General features: G+C 47.9%; 1 protein-coding gene across 3 annotated transcripts in view; it reads left to right on the top strand.

Moving 5' to 3' along the window:
• SFI1 (SFI1 centrin binding protein) overlaps nucleotides 1-24,696 on the top strand; it is a 131,880-nt gene that overhangs the window by 89,964 nt on the left and 17,220 nt on the right. Inside the window, exons 22-32 of one of the 3 annotated variants that reach the window (XM_044275464.1) lie at nucleotides 32-128; nucleotides 202-362; nucleotides 993-1,067; nucleotides 2,607-2,681; nucleotides 2,750-2,926; nucleotides 13,157-13,380; nucleotides 13,467-13,577; nucleotides 13,665-13,893; nucleotides 14,523-14,691; nucleotides 18,667-18,796; nucleotides 23,386-23,497. In XM_044275464.1, coding sequence (XP_044131399.1) covers nucleotides 32-128; nucleotides 202-362; nucleotides 993-1,067; nucleotides 2,607-2,681; nucleotides 2,750-2,926; nucleotides 13,157-13,380; nucleotides 13,467-13,577; nucleotides 13,665-13,893; nucleotides 14,523-14,691; nucleotides 18,667-18,796; nucleotides 23,386-23,497 — 1,560 coding nt within the window. The remainder of the gene's footprint in view (nucleotides 1-31; nucleotides 129-201; nucleotides 363-992; nucleotides 1,068-2,606; nucleotides 2,682-2,749; nucleotides 2,927-13,156; nucleotides 13,381-13,466; nucleotides 13,578-13,664; nucleotides 13,894-14,522; nucleotides 14,692-18,666; nucleotides 18,797-23,385; nucleotides 23,498-24,696) is intronic. The other 2 variants (XM_044275465.1, XM_044275466.1) reach the window with 2 other exon arrangements.

Below are 24,696 nucleotides of genomic sequence, written 5' to 3' on the forward strand. Positions count from 1 at the left end.
GGTCCGTTCCATTGACCAATTCATTTTACAGGTTTTGCAATCATGGAGAGAGGCTGCATATATCCAGGCATGCAATAGAGAACAAACCTCCAGCGAAGTAAATGTGGCAATTGGGTGCCTGCAGAAAGGTAATAAATGGAACAAGCTTGCTAAGCTGTATTACATTGGTTTTTGTTAATTTACTGTCCCCCCATACTTCAGGGAAAGTCAGACACATGTTCTTGTACTGGAAGGAACACAGTGAAACTATGAAGGCAGAGCGACTGAAGATGGAGATTGCTGCAAAGCATCATGGAAGAAAATTATTGATGATTTGTCTTGAAAAGTGGAAAATGTACCATGCTTTGTGTTTAAGAAAAATGGTAAGTAGTAACATACATTATGTAGCAGCCTTTCCTCATAATCGCACGGTAAACATGGACAAAGAAGAAAATTAACTCTTACCACTCCTTTATTGTAAATCATTGTGTTAACCCGTGGGAATAAGTGGTGACATAGCATGGAATTTCATTAGTCCACCATCTGATAAGCCAGAATATTGAATAATCAGTTACTTGTTTCCAGCCCAGAACTGCATAATAAGTGGAGGTTCACAATCACTGAGGACTATTTCACATTAACATTTTGCTTTAGGCTGTATTCCTGAAGGTTTCTTACCCAATACTTTTCCAACACCCTCCAGCAATTCAGAATATTTATTAATCTGGCTGGTTTAAAAAGTTTTTTCTTTTTTCTTTTCTTAGCTATGAAAAAAATATCCCCACTTTATTTGTGCAAATCAGCAACATGTGTGTGTTTTTTTTTTTTTTTTTTTTTACTGCATGGTCTAATAAGTAATATATAGTGGTTTTGTGGATTTCTGTGATTTTGTAACTATGAAGTTGATCATACACCAATTTCAGTAAATTCACATTTTTTATTTCAACTGGAAGTACTGATGTCCCACTCCAATAAAGATTTTCATAGAGTACATTATTTTGCTTCTTACCCAGCTTCTTCAGCGACAGCAGATAATCTTTTCTGGACACCGGCTATGCCTATATCACCTGAGGAGATGGCACCAGTTGGTAAAGTGCATTGGTTTACAGACTTTTGATAGAATATGGACTACTTTGCCAAATTATGCTTTACTTGGAAATATGACTGATTAACTATAATATGATAGTAGATGGACGTACTAAGTGAATACTGTTTACTGCCTAACTAAAGTACGTTAAAAACACTTTCATTTTATTAAAAAGTTATCTCCACAATTATAGGCTGATGGGGTGAACTGGAACTAATTCAGACCAATAATATGCTGGTTCCTAAGTAGACCCTACCACAAGAACTCCTTATGTGTGTAGGAGTATGAAAAGCAAAGGAAAACTCCTATTGCAGTCCTAGAAGTGTATCTGCACTAGTCCCTTAGGGCTGCAGACCCTATAGACAGTGCGTACCCTATTGTTGTATAAGACCAAAATATAGAAGGAGTATTCCCTATTGGGGCTCAGTAAGGGGAAGAGAGTCAGCCTGCATGTACTAAATCTATACTGCAGTCTAATGCTCGGCGCATGATGGTGGGTGCGCAGTAATCACGCCAGCACACTTGATCTAATTGCTGACCATAACGCTGCACGCCTCTGATGGCGTGCGTGCAGCAAACAACGAGCCTCCCGGCACTGTAGTGGCCGTAGCGCGCGCGAGGTATGCGCTGATTAAATGGAGATATCTCCTCCCCTCTCACTGCCAAGCCTCTGACTGGCATCCAATAGGCGTCCGATCACTCCCGCCGGCCACGCCTCCTACTGCTGTCATCACCAACTTCTGACAGGCAGCCAATCCATGCACGACCGCTCTCGTCGGCCACGCCTCCTCCTGTCGTCACCCTTCGCTATGGCAGTGGGGAGTAAGTATATTAGTGACGAATGCTAGGGTTATAATCTAAACGGGGACATGAGGCCCATAAGATATCTCCAAATTCGGATAAATCTTATGTCTATGAATCGGAACAGGTGAAACCATACCTGCCATAGATAGTGACCAGTATTAAACAGAAATGTCAGTCGCTGCCACTCCTGCTAGAAACATAATGGATCCGATTGGATTCTGTCTCGTGGGAGGTCTCTATGTCTGGCAGGTAGAGGGAGATCACAGGTAGGGGAGACAAATAGGGGAAGCGACCATATCAAATGGACAGGAAGGCAGAGGATATATAAACTATACTGTATAGTGAAGGGCAACGCTATTCATTCAATAAAACATGCGAATGAAATAGCATCATTAAGGCCCTTTGGTTTCAGTGTGAAAATCCACTGCGCTTTCTTTCTGAGGGAGGAGTGTGTCTACATCCCCCCCCTTCCCCCGAGTGGTGGTCGCATATGTTCTATCCCCTGAAATTTGAAACAGTCTGTCATGGGGTGATTGGCTGCCACATGTTGTTCAATAGGGGTATCACCATGGCTTCTGATCTTCAGTAAATGCTCCCCTATGCGTCTCCTAAACTCGCACTTCATTTTCCCTACATATTGTAATCCACAAATGCAGGTCGCGAGGTGGAGATAACTTTTTAATAAAAAAATGATTTACTTGGAAATATGCCCAATACTTGTGCATTTATATTACAGCTGTTGGAGAAAAGGCAGCAGGATAAACAGACGGTACAAGCCTTGTGGCACTGGTCTATCAGCCTGCAGGGGAAGGTATTATCCTGTTCAAATATAGAAATAAACTAATCGCATATATGGTAGACTAATAGCATTATTTTTAGGTTTTTGACTATTGGTTGGAATATGTTCACGAGTGTCGGAGAAAGAAACAGCGACTCGCCAAGGCAGTTGAGATATATCGTACTGACCTTCTGCAAGAAGGAGTCAGAAGAATTTTGCATTTCATGTCAGGAATGAAGCATTTCAGATCTCAGTTGTCTACCCAAAATCAGCTAAAGGTAGGAGTGAGATTTAAATATTTCCCACCACTGGGGGGTGCTTTTGGGCTGCCAAAATTGTGTTGCAGCAGAGGTCACAATGTGGTGCAACACCCAGTAGCATGGGGACTTTCTGTTGCTGTGAAGTTGGCTGTTAGGCTTAAACATTTTGGTCAAAACACATGTGCATGTTTACTCAATGTGCCAAAAAAAAAAGACATGAACGGTACAACTGTTTGTGTGCTATTAGTTTAGATGGATTATGTTTGCCTCTAATTATGACTTAAATAACAATAAGACCACATGGTATTAGTAATCAGTACAAAAATGCAGGCAGTGCCAAAGGGTTCACTTACTTTTTATTGCAACACTGTGTCTCAGCAGTATATATACTCCATGCAGTGCCATGTAAATCTAAGGTCCTACAGTATTTTACCGCATCAGTGCGTTCTTTACAGGCAGATCATTACAATCCCGATGTTGGCATCTACCCAGTGATGACAAGTCTGTTTCTGGATATGTGATCATGTTAATTGTAAAGCTATGTTTCTCGCTTGAATCATTGGGGGACACAGGACCGTGGGTATAGCTGCTTGCTGCCACTAGGAGGCGACACTAGGCTGAAAAGTGATAACTCCTCCCCTGCCGGCTATACCTCCTCTAGCCTGGAGAGAGCACATCAGTTTTTAGCTTGATGTCGTAGGAGGCAGACCTCCCTGCTTTGCAGTGTGGCCTTTTTTTTTTTTTTCTTTCTTAATTTTGTTATTTCTCGTGCGTGGCATTGGGGGACACAGCACCATGGGTATATGCCCAGCTGCCACTAGGAGGCTGACACTAGAAACAAAAAAGTGTTGGCTCCACCCAGGTGGGCTATACCCCTCTGCTAGAGCCAGAATAACTCAGTCTAGTTCTAGTGTCCGTAGGAGGCAGACCTGACCTGCTAGCAGGTCACTCTGCTAATTTTATTTTTTATTTATTTTATTTTCTCCCTTTTTTTCTCTACAGGTGGCAGGGGTGGCTCCATCGTGTTCCACCTTAGTTGCCCCCCTGCGGGCGCGTACCTAGGTACCCGGCAGCCACCCAGTCCCCATGTGACCTGCTTCCGCAGTGGATTCCGGCGGACCCACGGTTTCCGTGTTGAGTCCGCCGAGGGGGTGGTCATGCTGCGCCTGAAAACATCGGAGGGTGAGTATGGCGCTCCCCCTACTCTTTTTCCCCCTTAGGAGTCTTCCTGTCAGTCTCCTGTTGCCTGGCCCTTCTTTGGACTTCTGTTCTTTTTATGGAGCCTGCACCTTTAAGACCGCCGCTTCCGGCGTTCTCACTCCCTACCTCATGGCGCTGTGTCCCCTCCTCTTCTGCCGGAGCGGTCCGCGGCGCCGCGATCGCAGTCTCCCGCTTCCGGCAGCGTTCCTCTACTTCAGGCCCCGGCTTTGCTTCGGCCTAGGCCGCGACTGCGTGGGCGGGGCTTCGTCTTCACCTCCGCCTCCCAGGCTTCCCGGGTTTTTTCCCCTGCGTCCCTCCCCTTGTGGGTGGCGGTCTGGGAGGTCCTTTTTTCTCGCCCAATCCAGCGCCAGCGCGGGCTGCTGGGGGGGCGTTTCTTTTGAACGGCGTGTCTTAGCCCTGCTCCTGTCTGCTCGTCGCCATCCTGCTCTCCTGCGACCGGCTTCCTGGGACACAGCACCATTGGTAGTGGTAGGCAGCCTCTGGCTGACTCTTTTTCTTTACAGGCTCCACCCTCCGCCCTCATGTCTTCCTCTGGTCAGGCCCCCACTCCCTCCGCCGCCATTTCCACTCATTACGCCTGCTCTGTGTGTAATAGGAAGTTCCCATGCGGCCAACCTACATCCCTCTGTGTGCAGTGCCTCAACCCCGGGCCCGCCCAGTCCGCTCCTGCGGCCTCCACTTTGTCGGTTCTCCCGGAATGGGCTGCTACCCTGTCCCAGGCCATAGGTAGCCTTGCTAGCCTCTCCCAATCCCTGGCACAGTCCCTGGACAGTCTCCCTGCCCAGATTGCGGCCGCCTCTGGCAGGGCCCCTACCGCTGGTGATACGCCTGGCGTCAGTTCCCGTCCTGGCTCCGGCACTCGGTCCCGCAAGCGACCACGTACGGTCTCGGCTGGGTCCCACTCCTCCTCCGCTACCCCGGATCGCTCCCCGGTTAGGTCTGAGTCGGGCGAGATTTCTTCTTCAGCCGCTTCCGCCGCTCCTGGGGACTCCTCCGCTTCAGATTCTGAATCTGAGCGGTGCTCGGCGATGTCGGCAGCCGTACAGGATCTCATCAGGGCCGTTCGGGACGCGCTCCATGTACAGGACGTTCCTTCGTCCTCCTCCCTGGAGGCGGTGTCCTTCCGCCGTTCTAAGCGGTCCACGGTGTTTTTCCCGAATCACGAGGATCTGGACGCGCTCCTTGCCAAGGAGTGGCGCCACCCTGACCGGCGCCTTCATCTCACCAAGGCTTCTGATGTCCCTTACCCCTTCTCAGAGGATTCGGTCAATCTCTGGACGATTCCCCCTCTGGTGGATCCTCAGGTCGCTTGCCTGGCGAAAGCTACTACGCTTCCCCTGGCTGATGCGGCTTCCTTGTCGGATCCCGCTGACAAACGGGTCGACTCCTTAGCCAAGTCCGTTTTCATCGCAGCGGGCGCCGCCGTCCGCCCTGCGTTTGCCGCCTCCTGGGTGGCCAAGGCATGCGCTATCTGGGCAAAGCAACTTCTCCGTGCCTTACCTGCTGACTCTGACCAGGGGGACCTGGCAGTGCTTGCCTCCCAGATCTATCAGGCTTCCAAGTTTCTTTGTGACGCCTCTATGGAATCGGCTCGCCGCTCCGGGTGTGCGGCCGCCAACTCTGTGGCTATCCGCCGCACCATCTGGCTTCGTTCCTGGGCGGCGGACTCCGCCTCCAAGAAAGCTCTGATCTCTCTTCCCTTTCTTGGTGGAAAGCTTTTTGGGAAACGCTTGGAGGAGCTCATCTCTGAGGCCATCGGAGGTAAGAGTTCTCTTCTTCCTCAGAATCAGCCTCGCCGCCGTCGTTTCCCCGGGTCGTCCTCCCGGACGCAGTCCTTTCGGTCCTTTCGGGCCCCTCCCGCCCGATCTGATAAGAAGCCTTCCAGACCTTCCTTTAAGTCCAGGCCCTCTTGGCATGCCAAGCCCAAGCCCGCTCGCCCCCAGTCCACTAAGCCTCCTTCCGCATGACTCGATCCCCGTCACGGTGGGGGGGCGCCTGCTTGTCTTTCGGGATGTTTGGCAGGCAAACGTAGAAGACGCTTGGGTTCTCGAGGTGGTCTCTTCGGGGTACAGAATCGAATTCACCGACCTTCCACCTGGTCGGTTCTTCTTGACGTCCCCCCCCCGTGTCTCCCGCCCGGGCAGACGGTTTTTTTCAGGCCATTCGTTCCCTGCGTGCTCTGGGGGTCATTGTTCCGGTTCCAGAGTCAGAACGCTTTCGGGGTTTCTACTCGAACCTATTCACTGTTCCCAAAAAGGACGGTTCGCTCCGTCCTATCCTGGATCTGAAGGCGCTCAATCACTTCGTCCGGGTCCGTCATTTCCGCATGGAGTCCCTCCGGTCTGTGATCGCCTCCCTGGAGTTGGGCGACTTCCTGTCTTCAATCGACATTCAGGATGCCTATCTCCACATTCCCATCGCCCTCTCCCACCAAAAGTTCCTTCGCTTCGCGGTGGGTTCTCTTCATTTCCAATTTGTAGCCCTGCCCTTCGGTCTGGCCTCCGCGCCGAGGGTTTTTAGCTCCCCTCGTGGCCCTTCTTCGTGCCAGGGGGGTCGCCTTGGTGACTTACCTGGACGACCTTCTGGTTCGGGCCCCGTCTCCGGAGGACAATCTGTCCAGCCTGAGCATCACCCTCTCGGTTCTTGCTCAGTTCGGGTGGCTTGTCAACCTCTCCAAGTCCTCCCTTGTCCGACGCCAGAGGATGCTTTTTCTGGGCATGCTTTTCGACACTCGCCTCGGGCGGGTGTTTCTTCCCCCAGAGAAGGTCTCTTCTCTTCAGGCGGGGGTGCATCTTCTCCGCGGGCCGTCCTCTCTGACCATCAGGACGTGTATGCGCGTCCTGGGGAGGATGGTGGCCTCATTCGAAGCCATTCCCTATTCCCAATTTCACTCCCGGGACCTTCAGTTGTTCATCTTATCCAGGTGGGACAAGTCCCCGGAGGGTCTCGATCGCCTTGTCCGTCTCCCCCCTCAGATTCGCCTGGATCTGTCCTGGTGGTTGCTTCCCCGGACGGTGTCCCTGGGCCGGTCCTTCCTCCCTCCCAGTTGGCGGGTGATCACGACCGATGCCAGTCTCTCGGGATGGGGAGCGGTGTTCGAGTCCCTCACGGTTCAGGGTCTGTGGTCTGTTCAGGAGTCCTCCCTGCAGATCAACGTTCTCGAACTCAGGGCAATTTTCTTAGCGCTGTCGCACTGGACCTCTCGTCTGCGCGGCCTTCCAATCCGGATTCAGACGGACAATTCCACCGCCGTGGCTTATCTGAATCATCAGGGGGGCACCAGGAGCGTGATGGCCCTGCTAGAGGCCTCTCAGATCCTGCGTTGGGCGGAGGAACACGTTCCCGTTCTCTCCGCCGTCCACATTCCCGGGGTCGACAATTGGGCGGCAGACTTTCTCAGTAGTCAGCTCGTCGACCCGGGCGAATGGTCTCTCCACCCGGAGGTATTTCTTCAACTGTGTCTCCGGTGGGGAACTCCGGACGTGGATCTCTTCGCGTCTCGCCTAAATCACAGGCTTCCACGCTATGCCGCGCGGTCCAGGGATCCGCAAGCCCTAGCGGTCGATGCCCTAGTTCTGCCTTGGTCCCAGTTCGACCTTCTATATCTATTTCCGCCCATCCCTCTTCTGCCTCGAGTGCTCAAGCGTCTCAAGGCAGCCCGGGTGCCGGCGATTCTGGTGGCTCCGGACTGGCCCCGCAGGGCGTGGTACGCAGATCTTGTGTTTCTGCTCGCCGACGTCCCGTGGCGTCTCCCCCTGCGCCGCGATCTCCTTTCTCAGGGCCCTCTGTTCCACCCGAATTTACCGCAGCTTCGTTTGACGGCGTGGCTGTTGAGACCGCGGTCCTGAAGGCCCGTGGTCTCTCGGACTCTGTCATTCAGACGATGCTTCGCGCTCGGAAGCCTCAGTCGGCCCGTATTTACTACCGGACCTGGAGGGCGTACTTTGCTTGGTGCGAGTCCGGACGTTTTAGTCCCCTCCTTTTTTCGGTCCCTAATATTCTGGCCTTCCTTCAGGCTGGTTTTGAAAACGGGCTTCGCCTGGCTTCTCTCAGGGGGCAGATTTCTGCCCTTTCGGTCCTTTTCCAGCGCCCTGTGGCCGCGCGGGCTCAGGTTAGGACTTTTCTACAGGGTGTCGCTCGCCGAGCCCCTCCCTTTCGCCTTCCGGTGGAGCCGTGGGACCTGAATCTTGTCCTCGATGCTCTTCAGTCCTCTCCGTTTGAGCCCTTGGCAGACATCTCTCTGTCGTTTGTATCGTTTAAGGTTGCCTTCCTTGTGGCGATCACCTCTATCCGCCGGGTCTCCGAACTGGCGGCGCTTTCCTGACGGTCGCCTTTCCTGGTGTTCCATCAGGACAAGGTGGTTTTGCGCCCCGTTCCTTCCTTTCTTCCTAAGGTTGTCTCCTCGTTTCATATCAATGAGGAGATTGTCCTTCCTTCTGCCCTAATCCTTCTCACCCTCGAGAGAAGTCTCTCCATTGCCTGGATGTTGTTCGGGCTCTCCGCTGGTACCTTCGCCTCACGGAACCCTTCCGTCGTTCGGACTCTCTTTTCCTGGTTCCGGCGGGTCCTCGTAAAGGTTTGCCTGCCTCCAAGGCCACCATCTCTCGCTGGGTTCGGTCGGCTGTCAAGGAGGCGTACGCCGCAAAGGGCCGTGCTCCCCCTTCCAGGTTGACCGCTCATTCGACTAGGGCAGTTGGGGCTTCCTGGGCGGTGCGTCATCAGGCTTCGGCTGCCCAGCTTTGCCGGGCCGCCACCTGGGCGTCAGTTCACACTTTTTCTAAATTCTACCATATTCATTCCCTGGCTTCTGCTGACGCCAGCCTGGGGCGTAAGGTTCTGCAGGCAGCGGTGCTTTAGGTTGCCGTCTTGGCATTCTTCTTCCCTCCCTCAGGGACTGCTTTGGGACATCCCATGGTGCTGTGTCCCCCAATGCCACGCACGAGAAAAATTGATTTTTTGTACTCACCGTAAAATCCTTTTCTCGTAGTAGGCATTGGGGGACACAGATCCCACCCTTTCCTTTGGAGCATTTATTCTTGTTGTGGCTCCGGCATTTGTTGTGGTTGTTGGGTCCTCCAGTTCAAGACTTGTCGGCGTTCAGTCTCATTTTAGTTCAGGTGTGGGGTTCCTACTGCTTTTGTACTGACTGAGTTATTCTGGCTCTAGCAGAGGGGTATAGCCCACCTGGGTGGAGCCAACACTTTTTTGTTTCTAGTGTCAGCCTCCTAGTGGCAGCTGGGCATATACCCATGGTGCTGTGTCCCCCAATGCCTACTACGAGAAAAGGATTTTACGGTGAGTACAAAAAATCCATTTTTTTCACAGATTTTATGGATGGGGCACAGGCACGCTTGCGTCCCTGTCTCCCTGGGAGGCTGGCCGGTGTTGCTTGCTCCACCGCCCTGCCTTCCCCAAGAAGACAAAGCGGACGAGGGCAGCCTTGCTCCCCTGCTTCCCGCCAGGGTCACCTCCTCTCCAGCCCTTCTCTGCCCGGACCCCTGGCGCCTGGTGCCAGCGGTCGTGGGGTGGCCCTGCTGGTACAAGACTAAGGGCGAAGACCTCAGATGAAGACAGGTGAGTATTACTGTACCTCCCTGTCCCCCTCACACCATGGCCCTTTCTTATGGAGGCTGCGAGTCCGCATATCACCTCATAAATCGGGTAATGAAGGGGTTAATCCCGAACCCGGCGGCGGCATTTTAGATTCTTCCTCCCCGCACCCCTCCGATCTAACATATCGGGCAGGGGACATTCAGAAACTGGCGCCGCTGCGCTCCATTCCGTGCCCCCCTTTTCTCAGACCGACCGGGCTTTTTTTAGGCAGGTATAATCTTGGGCACCTGCTAGTGCCGTTCGGCGTTCCTCCGTTTCCCAGCGGCAGAGCGCAGATCCCAGTCGGCCAGGCACCACAAAATCTAGGCCCCGCTTCATTCGGGCCTTCTGATTTTCTTCCCGGCCGCGCTGTTTTTTTTTCTCCCGGCCCACGGGGCGGGCTTCCGCGGCCTCATTTATTGCACAAATCCAGGTACCGCTGTGTTCGGCTGGCGGTGAGTCCCACGTGAAACTTTAGTTCCCGGCTTTGCGGCCTTCTAGGCCGCATCTTCACCCCAGGTATGGAGGGGCGGGTCCATATTCTGGCGCGAATTCTCCCCAGGAGCCAGCTGGCTCCGCCCCAGTCCTTGGACATTAACCCTTCCTACCCAGCCACATCTTTGAATCCGGTGACCAGATTACCCTTACCCTGGGTCTCTATCCGCAGGCACAATGATGTGCCTTTAATATTGCAGTATGCAGCCTTTCCTGCCCCTTGTTCATTTGAGGTTAGGTCCTCACCTGAATAAATAAAATAAACTTTTTTTTTTTTTTTATATATAAAAAAGTGCACCCATACAGGTCCTGCCCTACTCACAGACTGAGCTCTCTATGCCCAGGGCCGTTGATAATGCTCCAACTGTGCAAAATCCAGTGGAGTACATCTGAAAGATTCCCAATCCACCTTACTGGCAGTTTGGTTGATAGTGCTCCACTCGGGCAAAGCCAGTGGAGTACATATGAAGGGTTCCCAATCTGCCCTCCGGCGCCGTTTGGTTGATAATGCTCCACCTGCGCAAAGCCAGTGGAGTACATCTGAAGGATTCCCAATCCGTCCTGCGGGCCATTTGGTTGATAATGCTCCACCTGCAAAAATTCTGTGGAATATATCTGAAGGTTTCCCAATCCGCCCTCTGAGGCAGTTTGGTTGATAGGGCTCCAACTGTGCAAATCCAGTGGAGTACATCTGAAGGATTCCTAATCCGACCTCCGGGCCGTTTGGTTGATAATGCTCCACCTGCAAAAATTCAGTGGGGTATATCTGAAGGTTTACCAATCCACCCTCTGAGGCCGTTTGATTGATAGGGCTCCACCTGCGCAAAGCCGGTGCAGGACAACTGAAATTTTCAAGACCTCTGGAAATTCCCAATCCACCCTCCTGGGTCGTTTGGTTGATAAATCTCCGTCTGTGCAATCCAGTAAGTGGACCTTTTGGAGTTCCATTCCACCCCTGGGGTAGTTTGGTTGTTTTATCAATAGGGGGAATCCCTAGCATTTTTTGCGTGCTATAATTAAACTGTGCCACGATACTAGATGCCTGGCTTCCTTCAAAGTGGTCCGTGACAACAGTCGGTACCGCTTGTACCTGGTACTCTCCATCTAGTGGCATATGTATACGCCCGTGGGATTCTATGGGTTGGGGGCACGAAAATGTCAACCTTTGTGCTCTCAGTGGGGTCACCCAGCAACACTTATGGGTCCTAGAGACCCCTCATCCCCCTGGGCATCCACCGTTCAGGTCAGTCACATTATCCAGAATGCTGTGATTACGATCCAGCAAGCAGAGTATTCCACTGGCTGTGGATTCTTGTTCATCACTCTTCCTTATCTAGGTGAGGGTGTTATGCTAGCACTCTGCAGTGACCACTACAAGGGGCCTTTCCTTCGCATGGAAAGTCTTCACGCTAGAGCTAGATGATCGTAATCGCTGTAGTGGGGCAGCCCCTTCAGGTAGGGGTTCTACCCTACCACTGCTTCGGCGGTTGCTCTTGTTCAGCGCCCTTTTCATTTTACGCTGGTGGAGCATGCAGTAGCTCCTACTGCACAAAGGGTGTTTGCATCACCATTATATGCTAGGTTTCCTGCTGCACAGCTTTTTCGTCAGGTGACGGATTCGTCTGACACTGGAATCGGTGACCTCTACGGTGTGGCCTCCTCCTCTGCTGGAGTATGGCGTTAGCATTACTCTTGTGGCTTCCCTTAGGTGGCCTCATCTTCAGGCAGAGTATTGCATTACCAATAGATTCTGTAGAGGCCAAGTCTTGGTCTTCCGGGCACTCGTTCACCAAGTTTTGCCAGGTGTCTTCCTACGGGTGGCTGCTGCTCCAAGCAGCAACGTTTTGCAGGCGGCAGTGGGTTACGCGTCCTCGAGGTTGTTTTTTCTCCATAGGCATGTGGTTTGTTTCCCTCTCCGTGGACTGCTTTAGGACGTCCCACGGTCCTGTGTCCCCCAATGATACAAGCGAGAAAACAAGATTTTTGTGAAACTTGCCTGTAAAATCTCTTTCTCGCTTAGTTCATTGGGGGACACAACTCCCACCCAGTAATTTCTGTTTGCTGTAAATGCTGGCGTTGAGGAGTTGGTATGGCCCTCAGTTCTGGTTCGATCCGACTGGCATTGGTCAGTTTTTGGTTGTTTACTGTTTTTTTTTTTTTTTTTTTTTTTTTTTCCTCTCTCCTACTCCTATTGCTTGGGCACAAACTGATGTGCTCTCTCCAGGCTAGAGGGGGTATAGCAGGCAGGGGAGGAGTTATCAATTTTCAGCCTAGTGTCTCCTAGTGTCAGCAAGCAGCTATACCCACGGTCCTGTGTCCCCCAATGAACTAAGTGAGAAAGAGATTTTACAGGTTAGTTTCACAAAAATCTTGTTTTTGTAGATATCCAGGGAGTAAATACAGGATATATTCACACTTGACAGTCATATTGTGGTTTTTGCCATGATTATGAGCAAATAGGGGCTCATTTATTAAGACCAGCATTTTAGACGCCGGCCTTAATAAAGCCCTAAGCCAGCGGTGGATCCGCCAAAGTTATGATGAGGCAGCAGCTTATCCATAACTTCGGTGCGGTAAGACTGCTTCCGAGCTGTCTTACATTTGGACCTTTTTTCTACGCCTCAAACAGGTGTAGAAAATGGTAAATGAGACTGGCCTACCGGCCCATCCCCTTTTCCTCCACAAGCAGCTGTTGCGCCGCAATCTGCACCTGAAAAACACCTAATTTAGGAGTATTTCAGAATGATAAATGACCCCCATAGTGTCAAAACTGCAATTTACCCACATTTAATCTGTTTTATTAACAATCATTTTGTCTGTAGACATTCACTGTATTGATGTGAAGATTTCCTACTACTCAGGACAATATCACTGGATGCTTATTACCTTCATATCTCTGTAAACAGTATATTTAAGTCTTTTTTGCATTTTCTGGTCTAGGAGGTGCATATACAGAATCGGGCAGTACGTCGCTGTGCTATGATCTGGAAAGAGAAAGTTTTCAAGAAGTGTCCACAAACTCAGCAACAAAAGAAAGTGACCTTTCAATTACCAGTGATTGATGTGCAGTCGCAGAAAGACTTGCGCTGCAACCCAGTTGCGTTTGTTACTAATAAAGTTGGGCCTACACCTCTTCCTAGTGGGGAAGCTACCACGAGTACAGTGTAAGACAGATATGGATAGATGGCTGTAGTCACAAAAAAAAAAATGTTATGTACAATATAGGTACTATTTTATGTTCTGGTTTTAGACATCCTTTACGAAGAGACCGACTAAAACCTCGGACCCCAGATTTCTTGTTACAGTCACTGGAAAGAGAGGGTCTCCTTGGAACAGTAATTGTGGAAGCAGGAAACAAAATGTGAGAAATAGCACAGTGCCGCCTTTGCTGATACTGTACTTTTACACGAAAATGTAAAATAAATTCTGCAAATGTTCTTTTATACAGTGACTCCAGCACAAGGCACAATACTAAGAGAGACTTTTCATGTACGGATAATTCACCTGCACTGGAAATGAAACCCACAGTCACAACTAGTGTTGATATTCCTCCTGCAGCTCTATGCTCTTCTGTCCCTGAAGCCCCTCAAGTCGTTAGTTCCCACCAGGCACCATCAGTTGCAGTATTAACACCGCTTCCATGGTTTACGCCAAGGATTGATGGACAGGTAGACACTGTGAGTAGACAAACCAAAAAACTATAGAATGTTGCATAATGCAAGCAATATCTGGAAATGTTTACTAATAAAATATAGACCAGTCGTTAGGAAAGGAGAAATCCCTCAGCTATGCCCTTATCCAGGGTAATTTTGATTAAAGGGGTTGTCTCACTTCAGCAAATGGCATTTGTCATGTAGAGAAAGTTAATACAAGGCGCTTACTAATGTATTGTGGTTGTCCATATTGCCTCCTTTGTTGGCATGATTCATTTTTCCCTCACATTATACACTGCTCGTTTCCATGGTTATGACTAGGGATGATCACCCTGCAATCCAGCAGCGATGGCTGTGCTTAAACACTATCGGAAAAAACGCCTTTCTGTGCACACTTCTGTTGTCCCGGCCACCAGAGAGGCTGGTGCTTTTTCCTGTAGTGTGCAAGCACGATCACCGCTGATGGATTGCAGGGTGGTCATAACCCTTGGATACGAACATTGTATAATGTGATAGAAAAATGTATCAAGCCAGCAAAGGAGGCAACAAGGAGAATCGCAATACATAAGGCTTTTGTTACTTATTGAGTATATGCACTTGAAATATTTAATCATTTTGTTAATACTTTATTTTGTGTGCTCTATATTGATTAGATTTTTGGGCTCTCCCTTCCTCAGCAGAAAACTTGTATGTCTTATCCAGCAGAGAATCAGCTTACACAGTATTCGCACTCTAAACAGTTTTCGGATTATTCCAGTCGGCTGCTATCACCAATTGACTTTTTACAGGGCTCAAAACCTGCACCAAACCTCCTCTTTACAGGTAAACAGAAATGTATAATCAAATATTGCTAACAGCAAATCTATCACCCAGGAAAAGAAAACAAACATTTCTTTAGGCTACTTTCACACTAGCGTTCGGGCGGATCCGTTCTGAACGGATCCGCTCATAATAATGCAGACGGAGGCTCCGTTCAGAACGGATCCGTCTGCATTATATTAGCAAAAAAAAGCTAAGTGTGAAAATAGCCTGGGACGGATCCGTCCAGACTTTCAATGTAAAGTCAATGGGGGACGGATCCGCTTGAAGATTGAGCCACATTGTGGCATCTTCAAACGGATCCGTCCCCATTGACTTACATTGAAAGTCTGGACGGATCCGCACGCCTCCGAACGGCCAGGCGGACACCCGAACGCTGCAAGCAGCGTTCAGCTGTCCGCCTGTCCGTGCGGAGGCGAGCGGAGCGGAGGCTGAACGCCGCCAGACTGATGCAGTCTGAGCGGATCCGCCTCCATTCAGACTGCATCAGGGCTGGACGGCTGCATTCGGGTCCGCTCGTGAGCTCCTTCAAACGGAGCTCACGAACGGAAACCCGAACGCTAGTGTGAAAGTAGCCTTACTCATATGGTTTTCTAAATGTTAAAAAAGCTCGACAAAAACTGAAAACTGCTTGACAACTTTGGCAATAACTGTAACATTAATCTGTTAGTGACCACCTATGTGTGTTTTCATGGCGGTCACTAACAGGTTTTAAAGCTGCACATACCCATACCCCTGCACCACTATAAAAATGTGTACCCTGTGCCAGGTAGAGTGGGGGTCCAACAGTGTAATGACCCAGGCACCTACTTTAACTGTCAGGATCAGAGAAACCTCTGAAGTGCTTTCAGAGGGAGGGCCTCCCTATCGGCCCCCTGCAAATGTGATCACAGGATGATGATGCCCATACATGGCAGCCAAGGGTCTAATGATGGCCCCAGGTCTGCCTGTTTTGTATGCCTAGTCATGGTCTAATAGTCTTCTTGTCAGTTTTCTACTGACGGCATAATGCGCTATACTACATAAAAAGTACAGTGTATTATGGAAGCAATGAAACTAGTCAAAATCTCCTTGGAGGACTAATTAGTGGTAAAATGAAAATATTTATTTTTTAAAGATTTTAAGTTTTATAAAAAAAAAACCTTTGAAGGGGAAAAAAAGGTCCGCCCTTTTCCCTATGTTAAAAAAAAAAAAAAAAAAAAAAAAAAAAGTTTGAAAAAATAAAACCCCCTCCGCATCTGCATGAGTTGATCTATACAATTATTACTTATCAGCACAGTGAATGTAGGAAACCAAAAGAAAATGTCAAGGTTGCTGTGTTTCGTTTATCTGCCACACAAACAAAATTGAAAGCAATTTAAATTACGTATCTCACACTGGTACCAATAAAAACTACTAGTCACCCTGCAAAAATCAAGCCCTCACACAGCTCCGTCAGAATTAAAATAAAAAGTTATGGGATGCAACAATGCAAATACATTTTCCATTTTTATGTTTCAAAGGTTATTTATTGAAGTTTTGAAACAGTATATCATAAAATACAGCAAAAATAAAAAGAAATGGGTAACATTCCAATAAGTGTGGAGACATGGATCCAAAGGAAAATATTGGGGTTACATAATCACATAAATCACTAGTCAAATGTACTAGATATAAATAATAACATGGCACTTTACATGAGTTGAGTTATCTAGAAATTAAGAAAATAGCGAAAATCTATAGAATAGGAAGAGGACAACCAAGGCTCCCAGAACTTCTCAAAGGCGGCAAATGTATCTGTGCGGATGGCATTAAGTCTTTCATATAAGAGTATCCTGTTGGTTCCATCTAGTACCACTTGAAAACTGAGCGTATTAGAATGCCATTTGAAAGCTATATGAATTTAAGCAGCCAGGAGTATGTATGGTGATAGCTTGAATTTAGCAAATGTTAACCAAGAGGGTTTATCCCCCAGGAGACAGACATAAAGGTAGAGATGTGGGGTAGGAACATCCCAGCACAGAGGACAATAGGGCTCTAACTGCTCCAGAACGTACGCACAACTGTGCAAGTCTACCATGTATGAGGCATTGTGCCTTCCTCGTCACATCCACGGAAACACCAGGGAGAGACTTGTGGGTATATACAGTGTAATTTGGCTGGGACCATATAGGTCCAATGAAGTATTTTGATCAATGTTTCTGCTAAAGTAGTTTTGCCAACTGCTTTAGTCAGTCTGGGAGCGCTGGTGGCTGGGTAAGCTAGATCCAGATGCTCCTCCCAAGCCTCTGGAACAGTGTTAAGTGTCCCATAAATCCTAGACCGCAAACCCCGTTTATATAAAGAGTATATAATAGAACGTTCAAACAGTGTATAGTCAAAAGTGGTGTTAGATGGCTCATTTTCCATTTTTAAATTAAGCATTGAAACTTTTTTTTTTAAATGATGTGATCCTTCTTAAAGAGGACCTTTCATCAATATAATTTTATTTAAATGACCCCCCTACCTAATAGTCCGGCATCCACTGATGTTCCCCCTTTTTTTTTTTTTTTAAATCGACCCCCGAATCTTGAAATAACAGCCTTTTTCTTCTGCTGCAGCGTCTGTCAATCAGACGCTTTTTTGTAGGGGGCGTTGCTCAAGTCTTTTCTTTGCTATTCTCCTTGGCTGAGAGCGCAGCCAATCGCAGCGCTCCTCTCTCAGCCAGGGAGAAGGAGCTCAAGTTCTCGCGAGAATCGCGAGAACTTGAGCTTCCTAACATCCGGTTCCAGCGCCATCTTGGATTCCCCTGACGAGGATCGCGGCGGGTGAGGAAGCAGCGCAACGAGCGGCAGGGTAAGTATTAGAATATACCCCTAGACATCGAGCAAAAGGGGTATATTCTAATACTTACCCTGCCGCTCGTTGCGCTGCTTCCTCACCCGCCGCGATCCTCGTCAGGGGAATCCAAGATGGCGCTGGAACCGGATGTTAGGAAGCTCAAGTTCTCGCGATTCTCGCGAGAACTTGAGCTCCTTCTCCCTGGCTGAGAGAGAGCGCTGCGATTGGCTGCGCTCTCAGCCAAGGAGAATAGCAAAGAAAAGACTTGAGCAACGCCCCCTACAAAAAAGCGTCTGATTGACAGACGCTGCAGCAGAAGAAAAAGGCTGTTATTTCAAGATTCGGGGGTCGATTTGAAAAAAAAAAAAAAAGGGGGAACATCAGTGGATGCCGGACTATTAGGTAGGGGGGTCATTTAAATAAAATTATATTGATGAAAGGTCCTCTTTAAGATTTGTCATCATGGCTGCGCTGCCTGACAGGAAAACTCACTTATATCTAGTATATGCATGTGCCAGACTGTAGTGAGGCCTCACCCCCTCAGGCAGTGCTAAAAGTGGAAGCAACCAGTCCTGCTAATATTCTAGGACAGGTTGCTGGCGGGCATTTTAAATCACTCCTGTAGAACCACTTTACGTTATCCACTATCCACAAGATAGGGGAGAACTATTAGATCAGTAGAGTCCTACCACTGGGTCTGGGATTCCCTTTGATCACGGTCGCATAGAAATTTCATTTTGGAGGGCTCCATGGGGTATTAGGTCCCAGTGGCAGGACCCAGACCGATCTACTACAGGGGATAAATAAATATTCCTTTAATGCTAATGTTCATGCATTGTGAACACAGTGAACGCAGTAAATAAAAACACCACTACAATTGATGTTTTTACTTATCAATCACAAAAAAAATAAGCTATCAAAATGGTAACAATGAAAGCTTAAGTTGTCCTTTAAAAATCAAGCCCCCATTGCTGCTTTGTTAGAAGAAAAAAAGTTGTGATGCAGCGATGCAAAAGCATTTTTTAAAGGTCTTGTATGGTGCAAAAGTAGTAAAACTTAAGAAAAAAACCCGATATATTTATTTGACATAGCTTGCTCAATAAGGGGGTTGAAAAAATCTCTGCCATTTGGCATACAAGGTATCATAAGCTTATATCACTTCTCAAAAATCTGTTCTAGAAAATTTTAATCTGCAAGAGGAGAACAAAAATTTAGTGACAAGAGGGACAGAGACAACTGCCCTAGAAAAGGAACTGTCTGAAATTCAGCATTTTCTGCAGCAATACAGTCACCAGAAGCAGGAGCTAAGGTATTATTGCATTCTACTCATCTTGGGCTAAACATATATTTTTTTAATTCTTCTTTATTAAAAATGTTCAAGAGCTTTTCCTTTACAGCTTTCTCTTTCAGTGTGTGTGTGCACACTGTTTTTGCTCCACAGTGAATCCGTCAGAGAGCTGATGGGCTGAGCTGGATCTGTAGTCCTTATCACTAAACTCCTAACACATCAACGCTCATTTAAGCTAAAATCTCATCCAACTGATAATTTAGTTATAGTGAGTGTTTGAGCTGTTCGGAAAGTACAGAGAAGGACTACAGATCAAACCCTCAAAGCAGCATGTAACAATGTAAAACCTTTGATGTCAGTTAGTATTAATGTGATCTGTGGTTTAAAATGACCACATACATGCACTGAGTGCCAAAGAGAGAACACTGGTGGGAGAAACAACTTATCGCCAATACCTATTGGTCTTCTGTCTGCATTCCGTTTGAACTTTAGCACACGGTAACGTGCATTATTTCTCTGTGATCATCACATCACCAGTTGTACTGGATAATCCTTTTTAGAGACTATGTCCTGCATTACTCTTCCTTTGCAAGTTTCTACTCCTTAAAGGGTTATCCAACCCCTGTAATTGCTCCCCTAATTCCCCGCAAGGTTATACTTAACCCACAACGCTTTTGATCCCCGCACTGCCGTCGCTGCCTGTCCCAGTCTCGCAGATCAAAACAGCCGGGGGCGGCAGCTAACAGCAGGCCGCAACGTGGACGAGCCTCCCTAATATTGCGGATGACGCTAGGGAGGCTCGTCCCCCACAGTGCACCTTCCCTAGTAATGTCCCCCACAGTGCCCCCCAATAGCAATGTTCCCCACAGTGATCCTCCAATAGTAATGTCCCCACAATGCCGCTCCTATAGAATTTTTCCACATCAGTAGTAATATCCCCCACAGTGCCCCTCCAGTAGTAATGTCCCCCGCAGTAACCCCCCCCAGTAATTTCCCCCACACTGTCCTTCCAGTAATGCATCTCACAGTGGTCTCTTTCTCTCCCAAGTAATATCCCCCACATTGCCCTCCCAGTAATGTCCCTCATAGTGCTGTTTCAGTATTCATATCCTGGAGTGCTCTCCTTCCTGTCAGTAATGCCCCCCACCAAGTGGACACTGAAAAAAGGGCCACAGGCATTGACAATGCAGACCGCAACCTCTTCTGGTCTACGGCTTGTGATGGTGGTATGCAAGCAGCCAGGCGCCCGCACCTCACTACACTGTGGAAAAGACAGTCATCGGGTCCGCCTGCGCCGGGATTTACTACCTTATATGCTTCAGGCTTACTAAGCCTGAGGCCTATGAGGGTGATCGGCAGTGCAGGGAACTATTAACTCCCATGCCCCGCTGCCGTATTCAACGGCAGTGCAGCAGCAGGTCTAGTCGCAAATGACAAGACTAAAACATCCTGTCGCCATTTGCAAATTCTAAGTCGCGTTGGCAACCATTTTGGTCACTATCTGGAGCACTGCTCCTGCCAATGTGGAATTGGTTACAAGTTACTACCCTAGCAGCTATTAATGCATGCAATTACTATTCTGGCTATTATTGCATTCAAAATCTCTTTCACATATACAATAGAAAAGGTTTTAAAATCAATGTCCGTTTACTGTGTCAGGACTTGCAGAACCTCAGAAACAGTGTATTTCCCATCTTGAAAGAACAGCTACTTTTCCAAGATCTATCTCTGGTCTCACTGCTGAATTAAAAAGCTGAAGGCAGTTGCATTGGAAAACCGTCTCCATTGCAACATCATCAGAATAATTGGACTACCTGATTTTTGTCATCTCTTTGGTAGGCTTGTGGCTCTTGTCCACCGCTGTCCCGGACAGGTGCAGACGTCGCTCCACTCTCCTTGTGTGTACTGGGACTAGTACTTGAGTTAATCCTTCCCTTTTACTCCTTGCTCAGCTGCTGACTAAGTTACTGCTCCCTATTTAGCTGGGCTGTGGATCCACCTCTATGCCTGAGCTTTGGGTTTTCTAGTAAACTGCAAAGGTGTGATCTCCTGTCTTACTACCCATGTACCATACCTAGTCTGTCTTCAGTTTCTGCTCCATGTGACCTGCCCTGAATTTAGAATGATCTGCATTACGAACGCAGTCAGCCTTCCCTGACCTTGGAATTGTTATCTGGAACATGCACATACTCAGCTTGCCCAGACCTTGGACGGTATTCAGACTATGTCTTTGTTTCTTGGTGCTTTGCACCAGTGCCTCTGACACCTGTGGGTCAGCAGCCAACTACAGGACTACTCAAAGAGGTAGCAGCCTAGTTGTCTCCCTGCAGTGAAGTCCACATCACTTTACAGGGGGTAAAAGGGGAATCGCCGGGGTAATGCCCTGAGGTTTAGGCCAGAGTCAAACTTGTTTGTTGGCACAGTGGGTCCACAGCCACTGTACGTTAAATTCTCCTGCTTTTGCAGTAGAATGTGCCTGCTAGATTTCCTCCCCCGGAGTACCCCTACCACCCTGCAAGAACTTTACTGGCCCAATTCCCCAACTGCATAGATTGAGATAAAGTTCTTCAAATGGTATGAGGTTGGAGCTTCAACCTCACTGACAAAGTGACGAGCAGCGGTGAATAGGCGAGCAGTGTCAGGGGAGGATGGGATGGAGCTCCAACCTCATTGACAAAGTGACGAGTGGCCAGGGCAGTAGTAAATGGGCGGATGAGCTTCTGAGGCAGTGGTGCAGAGATGAATAGATATTGCAGCCGGATTTGCCTGCCATATTACTAAAGCCTTGAGTCACCCTGTACTCTTGGGTTACTCAGATCTCACTTTCTACCCATGAATATCATTTGGGATATTATTTGGATTTTCAACATGTGTGGCGAGTCTTGGAGCAGCCTTCCCCATTTCTTAAACCTTTACTTCCTCTGCACTGGCCACAGGCAGGGGCTCCATAGGAACTAATGTGCAGCAGCGTCGTCTTAAACAGGACAGGTGCTGCCGCGCACACACACACACACACACACACATCAGTGATACCTGCCTCTAAGGCTGGGTTCACACGGGCGTGTCCGGATGCGCCCCGGTGTATTGCGGCAAACCTGCCCGATTAGGTACGCAATTGCAGTCAGTTTTGACTGCGATTGCGTTCCGATGTTCAGTTTTTATCGCGCGGGTGCAATGTGTTTTGCACGCGCGTGATAAAATACCGACTGTGGTACCCAGACCCGAACTTCTTCACAGAAGTTCAGGTTTGGGTTCGGTGTTGTGTAGATGTTATTATTTTCCCTTATACCATGGTTATAAGGGAAAATAATAGCATTCTGAATACAGAATGCTTAGTAGGTGATCAATTGAGGGTTAAAAAAAAATTAACTCACCTTCTCCTCTTAATCGCGTAGTTCCCGGTCTCTTCTTTAATGATGAACTACCGGCTAAAGGACCTGTGGTGACGTCAGATCACATGCTCCAATCACATGGTCCATCACCGCTGTGATGGAGCATGTGATCTGACATCACCACAGGTCCTAGCCGGTAGTTCATCATTAAAGAAGTAAAGAAGAGACCGGGAACTACGCGATCAAGAGGAGAAGGTGAGTTAATTTTTTAATTTTTTTTTAACCCTCAATTGATCACCTACTAAGCATTCTGTATTCAGAATGCTATTATTTTCCCTTATAACCATGTTATGAGGGAAAATAATACAGTGAATAGACTGTCACCTAGCAACCATGCGTGAAAATCGCACCGCATCCGCACTTGCTTGCGATTTTCACTCAGCCCCATTCACTTCTATGGGGCCTGCTTTGCCTGATAAACGCACAATATAGAGCATGCTGCGATTTTTACGCAACGCATAAGTGATGCGTGAAAATCACAGCTCATGTGCACAGCCCCATAGAAGTGAATGGGTCCAGATTCAGTGTGGGTGCAATGCGTTCACCTCCCGCATTGCACCCGCACGGAAATCTCGACCGTGTGAACTCAGCCTAAAACCGCCCAGAGCAGTGCTATACACAGCCCATTTGTGTCAGTGACCTCACCAGGCTCCATGCTAGGCGGAAGTCTCCGCCTCGCATACTGATGTGAAGCCTGGTACGTCACCAGCTCACAACAAACAGACCTTGCCCTGCGCAAGGCAAGGGGAACATCGAAGCAAGGAAATGCTCCACTCCTACATGGTAAACCACTATAACCATATTGACAACAGAATTGGTATATACAAGATTCTATAGTATACATGAAAAATAGAAACTCTAATTTTCCAGGTTATCAGTGCTTGATGTTTCACATCTTATTTTGGCAGTACTTCTGCTCCTGCATCCCCTTCACAACACTTTGTCATATAGACATTGTGGTAAATTCTTTTCATTTGCCACACATGTACACACATCACAAGTGCCAATTTTTAAGTCAGTTAGGAATGTATATTGATGGCTAGCTTTATAAAGTCATAGCATTTACCCAAAAAATGATTTTTATAGAAACATAGATAATCCAAATGGGCAGACTAGATGGGCCAAATGGTTCTTATCTGCCAACACATTCTATGTTTCTAATATATTCTCTTATAATATTCTTGTATATGCTTTTAATGCAATTTTCTTGTTTTAAAGAACCTGGCACAAGCATGCTCAAGTGTTAAGGGGGTGGTTGGATGCTGTTGGCCTCATTGTGGACCCTGATGAACAAATAACAGCCCAGGAAATAAAGAACGAACTGCAACAGGTAGACTGACCAATTTAATATATAGAATGCTACACTTTGAGATAACAAAAAAGTGATAACACTAGATCTGACCATTAGTATGGATTGTTATGTCTCTTAGCTGGTGGACCCAGACTAGTTGCCAACATATATGCCCATAGGCAGAACATGGAAACAGGATATTCTGCTCCTCCTATTATAGAGAAGCACTGTGTAGTACAGATGTGAGTAAAGCATTTAGAGTGAGATGCAACACTATTTGATGTGAATCATGACTGTCTTTCTGCTCACTGTTCCTCCCCTCTACACAGACTTCTATGGAATAATGTAATCTGATCCTTCAGTGAGCAGGCAGCCTATCATTGTCTCTTAAGACTGCTTTTTTTTTTTTCTCCACAAAATTCAGATAATGTTAGTTTAGGAAAGGGCAGGTGCAAAATAGCTGATAACTCTTATTTGTCTATAGCAGGGATGCCCAACCTGCGGCCCTCCAGCTGTTGCAAAACTACAACTCCCAGAATGCCCAGACAGCCTTCAGTTATCAGCCTACAGCAGGGCGTGGAAGTCGTAGTTTTATAACAGATGGAGGGCTGCAGGTTCAGAATCCCTGGTCGATACTATTGATTTATGCATAGTTGTGGGAAACAACAGTGACCATTTAAGCCATGTGACTATTACCATTGATATAGGTGGAACATAACAGTATAGCATCTTTTGGTTATTTAGCACCAAAGATGGGCCACTGCTCCATTTTTCTCATTTTCTAGTTTTAATAAATCTCCCTACTTGTTTTGCACACAGTGTTCAAGATACAGCAAGAGTTATACCAAGATGGCAACTATTCCGTGATACATTGCCATTGCTGCGATAGCTCGCACAACACCTATAACACAAGTTCGCTCATCCCTAATTCTAATATGTAATTGGCAATGTAAGCATACATGCTAGATGGGGGGCAGGCATGGTGTGTGTAAACCAGCTCTCATGTTCTAGTCCTTGCTGTCGTCAGCAGACAGAATTGTTACGAAGCACTTTCAGGCTTTCCTTGCCAGATGAGTCACCTTAATGAGGTTGCTATAAAGTACAGCTCTTATTGTGAAGGATCTAGCTAGTGTCTGCAAATTGTATCATTGGGTGTTGTGTTTCTGCAGGTGAAATAAGAATTGCCTGCTGCTTTTTCTACATTCTGCTATTTGTCAGGCTGAGGCCACAGGGATTTT

This window comes from Bufo gargarizans, chromosome 1, assembly GCF_014858855.1.
Source record: "Bufo gargarizans isolate SCDJY-AF-19 chromosome 1, ASM1485885v1, whole genome shotgun sequence".
Lineage (NCBI taxonomy): Eukaryota > Metazoa > Chordata > Amphibia > Anura > Bufonidae > Bufo > Bufo gargarizans.